At 34.7% G+C, this 11,542-nt stretch overlaps 1 protein-coding gene across 1 annotated transcript; it reads right to left on the bottom strand.

The window, feature by feature from the left end:
• Positions 1 to 7,980: 7,980 nt before the first annotated feature.
• LOC149790536 (GTPase IMAP family member 9-like) lies at positions 7,981 to 10,699 on the bottom strand. Its single transcript, XM_089971415.1, has 2 exons — positions 10,603 to 10,699; positions 7,981 to 9,930 (listed from the first exon to the last, which is right to left on the bottom strand). Exon 2 carries the CDS (start codon positions 9,906 to 9,908, stop codon positions 9,030 to 9,032), a length of 879 nt encoding a protein of 292 aa, XP_089827541.1. The 5' UTR covers positions 9,909 to 9,930; positions 10,603 to 10,699; the 3' UTR covers positions 7,981 to 9,029.
• Positions 10,700 to 11,542: the final 843 nt, after the last annotated feature.

The raw sequence follows: 11,542 nt of genomic DNA, 5'->3' as shown, positions 1-11,542 counted from the left end.
CTGCTATGGGAGGCTAGCTCTTCTTGCTAGCCGACTATTGGTATTTCAGTATAAACATATTGCTGAGTAACTATGGAAGGTGTACATGCCTGACATCAATTTTAAGAACAACACAAGCCCGAAACACCTTGTTCACAGATATAGCCATATCTTTAAACAGCAGACAATAGTACCTGAAAAAGTCACACCATAGCCATAAGTTAAGAAATTTGTCAGATGCCAGTTTACGAAACTGGACCCTGCCACCTAAGTGAAGCTTTTTGGTTTTGATGTTTGGACATGAAGGGAGGTAATATTTTATGTAATTTGATAAAACCGATCTCTCTGCATATTTTCCACCGTGCAATAGATGACATAGTATCGGACTTGTGTATCGCTAACTTCTGATGAAAGATATACTCCGAAAATCGCAAGCACACGCCAAGCAGGTAAACGGGAACCTTCCTAAACATTGTTTGTTTATTTTGTTCTAGTCTTAAATTCTTTGAACCAACAATATCTTACCCTGTATCCAAGAGAGGATTTATTCGGTTAGAATTGACGTCTTACCCTGTATCCAAGAGAGGATTTATTCGGTTAGAATTGACGTGTAACCTCAGGAGGTTAATATGTAATATGTTATATCCCGAATGTCCTCTAGTCAAATAAGGGCGGGCACAAACAAAGTATTCGTGCATGGAAAGCGCATATGGTTTCCTGTTCTTCTTGTTTTTTTTTCTTCCATATCTTTTCCTCGGTTTGTCTACTGTCTTCTCTTACTCTTTCTCTTCTTCCGGAATTCAGTCTGGATGCCCCTTGGATTCGTCCTGTTTCTTCTTATTTTCCTTATATTTACTTTCCTTCTCCGAGGTGGCCTTGATCTTTATGCCTTATTCCTCCATGACTTTCCTCACAAGCCTGTCAACGTTGATTAAAGCATATGTCCCCCAACTCAAACTACTTAGGTTTTGGTAATACCAATCGACACTGGCCTCTAGCTTTCTTACATATTACCTTGCCCCTACCATCCAATCTATTGACTCAATCAATTTTCCCAATCTACAATGTTGAAAGTTGAAAATTTCCTTTCCTCTTCATCTCTTCCTAATCTATCTCTTCTTTTACAAGACCCCTAGATATGTTTAGGAATGATACTTCCTTTGTCACATGGTGTAGGGTGATTGGGTAACTCCATCACTTCTCTATATTTTCTAAATTATACTCCAACTCCACTATCCAATGCCAAGCTTCCTTCAGAATATATACTGATCTCATTCTTCTATGTGTCAACGATGGTAGCTAGACTGGCGAACGCTTCATCTTACATAAATGAAGAAGAAACGACGTGAAGGAAAATATACCCTCACACAAACAACACTTTACATACAACACATATAAACAAACAGTGTCTAGGATCTAAAGACATGATTTTTTCGTCTTTGTAAATATAAACGAACTATAACATACAAACACATTATTACAAACAAAGCACGCTATACTCCATAACAACGCATATTTTTGAGAAGGAAACTTTTTCTAAAGACATACCAAAATAATTACATAAATCACCACATTTCCAAACCAAATACTATCATACAAGCATATTTTTGTGACATTTTTATAAACCCACTTTCAAAACCTTACATACAAACACAAACCGTTGTAGGGAAAGAGGATTTTTGTTAAAGACAAAGGCACATACAAACTATTCTAAAACGCTACAATAATTTTGTGCCAAATAAAAAAAATCAAATCTCACTACTAATGCTAATCATCACGCCTTTTATACCCTTCAAATTTAATTTGGATTTAAAACACCTGAGTGTCATTATTTGTATCTGTATAAGGAACTGTAAATAAGCATAGTACTGACTACATCATACGTCATCGTCATCCATCTTGGATTTTCCATCAGGATTCGAACTTGAAATTTTTAGAACGTTTATTACTAGGACTTTTGCAATTTAATTCGTGGATTATTCTTGGATTATTTTTGGATTATTTTTGGTTTAGATTTTTGAAACTATAAGTTCTTCTCCTTTTTTCATTTTTACTGAATTTTTTCAGGCAAATAAATTCTTTGTTAACTTTATAAAAACCTGTTGTTTTCGCCCTTTCCGTGTTACTGTTTATTCGAGCCTAAACACGTAACAAGAGTAAGAGAAGGATATGACATCCCACAAACATAGCACGCAGCCTTTGCCATCCCAAACCCCATACACACAGAAAACGCCTTGTTTTAGCTTTGACCTTTAAAAATGTAATCAAATGGCTCAAGCAGATTCTCCATCACAAGAAAAACTACTATCCATCACAGCATATATACCATCAAACACCCCAAGCACACTATCCAAAGCGCATATTTGTTAGCATAGAATGTATGGAAAGTTGATTAAGCCTCACACACATACTATCCAAAACATATTTATCGAATTCAATACTCACACACACGGTCCCAAACTCATTGTTTAGCCTCTTATATCCCACACCTCATATCAGAAGATTGGGGCGGTGTAATGAAGATGAAATCGCACAAAGATATCATCCAAACATATCTATATCATCCATTAACCCATGCACACAATCCAAAGATGCTTTGTTTAATGCCTAAAATCCTACACCAACTATCAGACTGTAGGGATATTGTGCAGAAGAAGGAGATGAAATTTTATTATCATACTGCTTGCCACACCAACTATATCATCAAACCCACCATTCACACTATACGAATGCTTTGTTATCATAGAGTTTTTAAAAGAAAAAGACATGCCACAATCACATTATCCGCCACACCAACTCTACCATCCAATATCCAAAATACACAATCCAAATCGCTTTATGCAGTCTCAACTATCAGACCAAACTGGGAAGGTTTTACACAAAATACATGTAATACAGCACATATAATATACATACCATCACCTTTGCCACCCAATACCCAATACAGACACTACAAAAACTTCTTGTGTCAGCTAAGATTTGGAAAGAAGGAGACGAAATCTCGCATACTTTCCAAACATATATATACCATTTACCTCCGGACACTCCGCCCACCCCACACACACTCCAAATCATCATGTGAAATCTTCGCACGCCAGTTAGCAGACCAACACCCCAACACATTCTATCCAAAACCTATATTGTTAGCATATAGTTTTAAAGGAGATTAAATCTCATAAACATGATATCAATCACACCATCTACACCATACAACAACAACACCAAACTGTCAAACAAATACACACACACTCCAAAATCCATTGTGTAATTTCCAAACACCACCTATCAGGACAAACTATGATTTTTTTTAACTACATGTAAGGCATCAATCATGCTATTCATTAAAACACCTCTAAATCTCAATGCCTTATACACACAACCCAAAACACCGTGTGTCCCCATACCTACTATCAGGCGAAAAGGGTATCGTGTAAAAGAGAGGAGATTAAATCGTACAAACATAATATATATCACACTTGTATTTTGATAAACTCTTTGAAATTTGTTCTCTCAGCTCTAGAGGTAAACTATGGATGTATTCTACTAAACTAGTCAATTTAAAGGAATGTCGTTCTCTTTGAACAAATTTGAAACACTTGCCGAACAGAATCCAGCGGAAAATGATACCAAAAGAATTTTATTTCCGTATCTATTTCAACGCCCACCATATGTCGCGAAGGAGTTTGAGGCGATACCTCTTGTTATGTCATTTTTTTGTATATCTCTAAGTGTTTCACCTTTTTATTGCATTTCGTTTCACGAAATTGTCTGTCACTGCCACATTTTAAAGTAGTCGCATCCAAAATCTCAGTAGGTGGCAAGTAAATGTTTATCAATGTCTGAGCATTTGTAAATTGTTGAAACAAGCGGCGAACGCATAGTATTCAGATACCAGTGGTTAAAACGTTTATGTCCTTATGGATGAAGTTGTTCTTTGCGTTTCACTTGTGGAATGTTGGAGGATATAAATGGTGTGATCGATATTAGATTTGTGATTGTATGGTAGATTTGAATGTCATACTTCAAAATATGCTTTTTATCTACCTTTTCTTTTCATCTCCTTGAAATATTATGAAATTATTAAAACACAAATTGGATATTAAATAGTATTTAAATTTGAAGACCAACGTATCAATTTTAGATCATGTTAATGAAGGCTACTATGAAGGAATTTTATCTGGATTAAAAAAATAATTAGGTAGGATATCTATTGCTATATTTATTTCTAGAAACACATTAGGTACAACTGTCTATATGCCGTACGGCTGTCCGTATGTATGTAAGTATGTATATGTGTATATGTGTGTATATATATATATATATATATATATATATATATATATATATATATATATATCTGTCTGCCTGTCTTCCTATACATGCAATGCTACTATTTTCGATGTGTGTATCAATATGAATACTTTTTAGCATTTATATACGAATGGATAGGCAGCACAATTGTAAATTTTCCAATATTGCTATAGTTTATGGTGTGTATTTGCACTGGATGTCAGTTCCTTTTGTATTTGTTTGTTTTCATTGGTTCGCCGGATTGTTGACAGTTTTACTCAAACAAAACTAACGAGATACATTATAGTTCCAATTTCGAAAGCAAGGTCAGGTACTAATTTAGCAGGCACATTAATAACTAATTCATTTGGCAAGTAGTGTATTTGCACAGAATACAATTACACAAAACAGTGCTCATAAATGCAAACAATATTGAACAGCTAGCATGTGAGACGAACATACGCAGGATTGCATTTTCTTCCTAAATTAGCTCGTGTCATCTGAACGCCAGACGCTGTAATCGATTCAGAGCGCCACTTTTTCAGAGTTTGTTGTGTTGTTTGTTTGGGGGGTGGGTTTTGGTACAGGATATTGAATAAGAAAATATTAATTTAATTCATTTCTTTTTTATCAGTGACATCTAATGTAGGAAAAAAATCATTTCACTTGTTGTACATTCTCTGGATTAATACCAACCAACTTAGCATCAAGAATCATAAAGATTTTCGGCATCGTTCCCTCTATAGGCAACTTAAAGTATATTGTATGTAACTTCAATCATCCCCAAACATTATCTGCATTTTGTCTTTAAATATGAGCCTTGATCATAATTTCCGTGGCTACATCAATGTAGTTCTGAAACCTGTACAGGTAAATCCTGTACATACAATTCGCCATTTCCTTAGTAGCCAATACAACACGTTTCAAACTTTATCAATCACTTACTTATTCATCAAATTAAGTAAAAAAATCAGTTTTATGGTTGCATAGGTCCGACTCGGAACTGATTCGTGGACTGGTTATTCCATTACTATTTTATTCAGCCGTTTGTGTACTTATGGTTTCTTTCAACGCCGAATTACAACTTCAACATAATGCTAGAAACAGTTGCACAATATCTGTATTTGGTCATCGTCGCAAGCCACATGCGAAAGTCCGATACACTTAAAATGACTTGAAATAGTGGGTAAATTTTAGCATGTGTCCTGCTACGATGCTACGTCATAAAAAGTGTTAAAATTAAAACCTTATTTCATCCAGTTTTTATTTTCCTTTATTCCAGTGTCAAAATCACACACTTCTTTATTTGCTGTATAACTCTAACCAGTGAAAAGGAAGGAATGATTTTAGTACTATTTCTAGTTAACCTGAGCAAGTACAGGTCCATAATGGATACAGCTTTAAAGATATTTGATGTACTGATTCCAAAATAAGTTTGTTTGATTGTACGTATCAAACCATTTTTATTCAGTGTTTGATTTAATTATGCAAACAATTACGCTTTTATAATCTTCCTGTATTGTATCTCTCATTTCTTACGGATGACGATAGATATGGTCAACATCGCAGCCTCCAATGGGACGCTACGGCCTCATTGAGAGTTCGCGATGGGCAGCCATTGGAAACAATTATCCTACATAGGTTAAAACCATGTGACTGCAGGACTTCAAGGAAATCAGCATATCATCGAACGCACATATAATGTTAAAACTACACTTACTAACCAAATGCCGCTTGGATTGACTAAAATCCAGTCATATACTGACCAATACCAACTGTTTCTAACCAATATTGGGGTTTAACTACGCGATACCTTGTTATTTACTGACCAGCACTCACAGCTAATAACAAACAGATTAAGGGTCAAAATGCACACAGATACACGTCCCATATAAATATCTCATGAAAGGCAGGATATGCTATATTTATAAACAAATCTTAAAACCCCTACCACTCTTAAAAGCCACACAACTCTAGTAGCAATGTCAAACTATGCATAAAATCATATATAGGAAATTAAAGTTTAGCTGTGAATAGTCAAAAACCAAGACAAACATACAAATAAACAAGTATAGAAAATCTTTGAGTAGATTGTTAAAATGCTTTGTATACAATCACATTATACCACCAATTTAATGAAACTATATGTGCCTGCTTTTGTTTGCGTTTGAATAATTGTCTCATGGCCAAACAAATATTCCACCTAGATACTCACCCTCAGTACATCCGCCAACCCAGAATCAATCACCTATTTAATAAGAAAAAAGTAACCATATTTCTTCTTCTTGTCTTAATGTCTTGATAAATAAATAACCGACTTATCACGTTACCACGAAATAAGCCGTTGCTAAACTAAATTATTGTCACGTAATATTATATAGTTCAAAAAGGTTGATAGCAGAAGATAATGAATTTGTGCACTGTGTATGATTTATAAGATACAGTCGTTGCCACTCTGGCATAATTTGCAGGGTAAGTACAAGGTCGACGGCTTTTCACAAAAGATTAGCATTATGTAACTTGCATGATAAAATTGTCGAAGAACATAAAAGGCCTATTGAACGATTGTTGTCACTATCCTTCTGCATCCATCGTGAGCTTTATTATATTCTATTCGAATGCTAATTCTCAAACGTTTAAAGGCAAGATCAGAAATTGCTCGAGCGGGTTAATTTCAGTTTACTGGAAAAATTTGTCATCATTTTAAAACTTTACTGTTACTCATAGAAAATGTACTGAATTATTTCATTGCAGTCTTTTCATAAGATAGATGCCAAATTGACTTAGTAGTAAGTGTCGTAATTATGACTACATCGGCTTAGATTCGATCAGTGCAGGCCGGGAGTTAATTAGAGTTAATCTCTGGGCCCGTTTCAATGCTTCGATGGCCTCCGTATGCTATACACTTTCCATTTTTTATATGCGGTTAAACACTAACCAACCAACTAATGAACCATTTTCCTGTATCTCTGAATTACCCTTATCCTTTGCATGTGATTTAATTGATGAATATTTTAGATTTCCTCTCGCTTTTAAATCATTTATTGCATAATAGTCAAGATACGCCTGCTTTTATCTCTATTTAGTTTTATAATTTGATCGATCGATAAAAATATAAAGTTATAGATAGATACTAATATGTGAACAAATGATACGCATCCTCTATTACTTTAGTCATGGAAACGTAAATCCGGACGATGTCTAAATATATATTCTTAGGTATATTTGATTTAATTTATATATGGTTTAATTTAATTGTTTGTTTGTTAGTTTAAAAGTTTTTATTCCATTACATGTTATATTATTGTTATTTTACTTACTTGAATATGACATTTTCCAGATATTAGTTTGACCTGACTGTTTTTCGTAGCACCTAATAATATAACTTTGTATCTTTATGCTGACCTAGTTCTTGAGCTTAATTTACAATCAGTATGGGTTCTTGTAAACAACTTTTTTATTTTATTTTTCTTTCCCAGAGTAAAACATGATTGATTTTAGTCAAGGCTATACTGGGAGTACGTGATAAATAACATGTATCAATTAGGGCTTCCCAGTGAACTGACCCAAATCCTGGCATCTGTTTTGCGCAGTAGCCAGGTTTCATACTGATGTTTTGAGAAATAATCTCAGTTGGGCTTTTAAACACTTAGATATCAAGATTTTTTTCTGTTCTGACCAGTTGGAGTTACATTTTATTTTTTCTTTAAATTATTTGGATTCTATGAGATTAATTAATTTCTATAAGAATATTAATGTGCTAATTCAGAATTCTTGGACAGAGACATTTTTTTGAAATTTTATTCGGAATTCAAACACCGGAATATTATTGTCCGTGGTTCAACAGTGAACTGTTGACACGTCAATACTATACTGGCTACAGTATACATCATCGCCTTCCATTTTGGACTCTAACTCAAATTCACTAGAACATTTTATTACTAGGACTTCTAAATTTTAATTCTTGGATTATTCTTGTGTTATTTTGGGATTTGATTCCAGAAACCATAATTTTTTTCTTCATTTTTACCTTGATTTTTTTTCTTGGGAAATAAATTATTTGTAAAATTTACAAAGCGTGTTGTTTTCACGTATTTCGTGTTTATGAGATCCTAAATACGTAACAATATTTAATGTGATCATATATTGTGACGTTGTATCTTCCATTAAACTTTCCAACAGAGTCTGTTCATAAACATATGTATAAGCGGATATCCAAATAAGTGCTATTTTGTTCAATAATTATGATGTTTATGATGTTTGCTACCGATCAACGTAAATCTTGATATGACACAAGATTGAAAGTTGATTCGCTTATACCACAGAGAGTATGAAGAGATCGAAACGTCCAGAACATAATTTGCTATAAGTTAATGAATGTGAGATATTTGCTGAAACAAACAACATGATATGCACAATATCTGTAGAGATATAAATGAATTCATTAATAAGGATGTTCCATTTAAGTTAGTAGTTTTACAGCATCCGTTTTATCACTTTCGGAGTCTGGTGAAAAGATTGCATCACAAAATCAAAATCAGGAACAAATTTAAATGTCTCCGCATAATTATCATGTAGCTGCAGTACAAACGTTCGTAATCCAGGTCCAGACATTCAGCCAGATGATGGCTTTTTTGACGTCATAGTGCTGCATAAACTAATGTTTCGACAGTCTTTCACTGGTCATGAATTTACTCTCACTCCATAAAGCAACCGTTGTCCGTGCTAACATTGAGTAGATGGAGAGGGATTCGCCAAGTTCACTTGAAATGCTTAGCTATGACAGGGACTGCAGCTGTCAAAGCCCCGACAGCGGCGGGGCCAGCAGCGTATGTGGCTACCCCTAGCAGTCCGATCCCTGCTCCCGCCACCGCTCCTACAATGCTGGATAAAATTGTATGCTTTCTACTTTCCTGTTCCTGTTCTTGCATAATAGTCCCCATTTGTTCTGCGTTAAAACAGTTACCATTCCAGTCCTCTGCGTATTTTTGAAGAACACGTCTGTATACACAAATGCTTTCTTCGTAATAACCCTTCCAGTCACGTGCTATTCCATCCACCATAATCATCACTTTTTGTAGCCTTTCTTGTCTTATTTCATCATTGGGTTCATAATTGTTTAGAGTAATATACCTTCGACCACAGTCATGAAACAAAGCTTTAAGGCTTTCGTTTTCTTCAAGCTCGTAAGAGAGATCTTCAATATTCTTCCCTCTTACCGCTGCGTCATCTTCATGTGTAAAAACGAGTATTGTGTGTTCAAGAACCTTGGTTCCGAACATCATTTTCAGGAGTTTGGTTGTGTGATCCTCCATTTCCAATAATTTGCCATATTTGATCACCAGCAGAAAACAATAAGGGCCATGCTGCACAAAATCTAGAGAACTTTGAATATTTATTAGTGTACGAAGCATATTTTCTTTAGTGACAGGTAGACCGGGTGTATCTATAACCGTAACTATTCTGTTATCCAGTTTAATAGAATGTGACTCTACGTCTTGTGTGAATGGACCATAATGGTTTCTGCTTGCAAAAGCATTTCTCCTCAGAATGAAATTCCCAGTTGCACTTTTGCCAACTCCAGCTTCACCGAGTAGGATCAAACGAACATAAGAGTTCGCCTCTGTCATGGCTGTCATATATATTTTCGACTTTGTACTCCTGTTGACAAAATACACATTCATTAATATCAATATTAGGAAGGCATATGACTATTAAGAACGTATTTAAAAAGTATCTTATAATGAACTCTAATTGCATCAAGACTTACACAATTCACAATAACCATACAATGCATAAACAAAGTGTGCTTAGAAAGAAAGGCATTCATGTTTAACTAAACGAATATAGTCTGCACACATTCTTATGCTACGAATACAGGATAATATAGAATTATAAACTCCCAATAGGGAAAACGATATAGTTTTCGAATTTCAGCATGGTAATGTACTTATTTTATTGTAGCCTATCATATCCTACCATATCATATCCTATCATATCCTATCCTGTCATCTCTTATATTATCTTGTCTTATCTTATCTTATAATTGAAAAAAAAAAACTAGTTTTAATTGCTCCATGGGGGGGGGGAAATATGGTAACAATGTATTGTCAAGTACTGAGAGATACACGCTGACAGAATTAAAAAATGTCGGCTTATTATTTTATTCGTAGAAAACCCATCATTGTAGCTATACCCTTTTAGTTCATTGAAGTAAGAACATATAAGTTATTAAATTAATGTTAGGGGAATGTACGGTCCTATGATACCTAACGAAAATTGGTCATTACATAGTGTGCCGCTAATTGTCAAAAGATGAAAGGCTTTTCTAACCTGTTTGGATTCGATGACACCTGTTGTGAAATGCAGAAGTGGCAACTTCACACGTCTTTTAAATGCAGCTTCACTGACAAAAAAAAATAAAAATCACTGACCGCCGTCCTTGTTAGGAAGGAGCTCCAGTATAATGATCTTCATTGGGAATCCTCAAAGGTGTCAATTATAAACGGTCATCAGATAAATGTTTATGACCGCAAAGGAAGGTTGCAATTAACATTCAATAATATGATAAATCATAAGCATTTTAATATGTTGGAAACAAACACTGAAAAAGCCCCAATTGTAAAGACAATAATCTTCTCATGTAGGTATCATTTAGCCGGCTCGTTTCAGTAAAAAGAGAACAATACATTTGCTCCCCAGAGGGCCAGTTCAATGTGTCGAAGATTCATGCACTTAATTGTGTTCTTTTTTTTTTAAGATAAAGACGGTATATGTAAGGTGACTGTACATTAATGGGTCAAATATTAATACAGTAATAGTCCAGGGGGTCGAGGCAGAGATTCGTATCTTTCAGGTTCGAGATGCTTTTGTTTAAACCATTATTTGCTGAGGCGACATTTATAAACGCGTTGTATATTGTGTGATCTTTTTCTGCAGTACTAAATCATTCTCTAAAATGTGTCACCTAAATTAGATTTGTTTTGAAAAGAAATGTTTACATTTTTAACTGTATTTTCTTTGATTGTTTGCTATCCTAATGTGATAGAGTTTCTTTTTTGGTCTTTAATGGCACAACGACACATGCAAATTGTATCGTGCAAAGGAAATGTGAGTATCCTGCCTAATGTGCAGAGCCTAGATGGCCTGTGTGGATATTGTACATGCGACACTATTATTAAAAGTCACACATGGTTAACCTAACTATTGAGAAAGAGAAAGTTTTCTTATTTGGGGGTGGGTGTTTGATTGTTTGTTTGTTTATTTGTTTGTT

The sequence above is a fragment of the Sinohyriopsis cumingii genome, chromosome 10 (genome assembly GCF_028554795.1).
Source record: "Sinohyriopsis cumingii isolate HCF-2022 chromosome 10, ASM2855479v2, whole genome shotgun sequence".
In the NCBI taxonomy this organism is placed as follows: Eukaryota; Metazoa; Mollusca; class Bivalvia; order Unionida; family Unionidae; genus Sinohyriopsis; species Sinohyriopsis cumingii.
This window is presented reverse-complemented; position numbering and strand designations above follow the sequence as displayed.

Coding starts and splice junctions, on each gene's coding strand:
- LOC149790536 (XM_089971415.1), bottom strand. CDS start 9,908: ATGACAGCCATGACAGAGGCGAACTCTTATGTTCGTTTGATCCTACTC.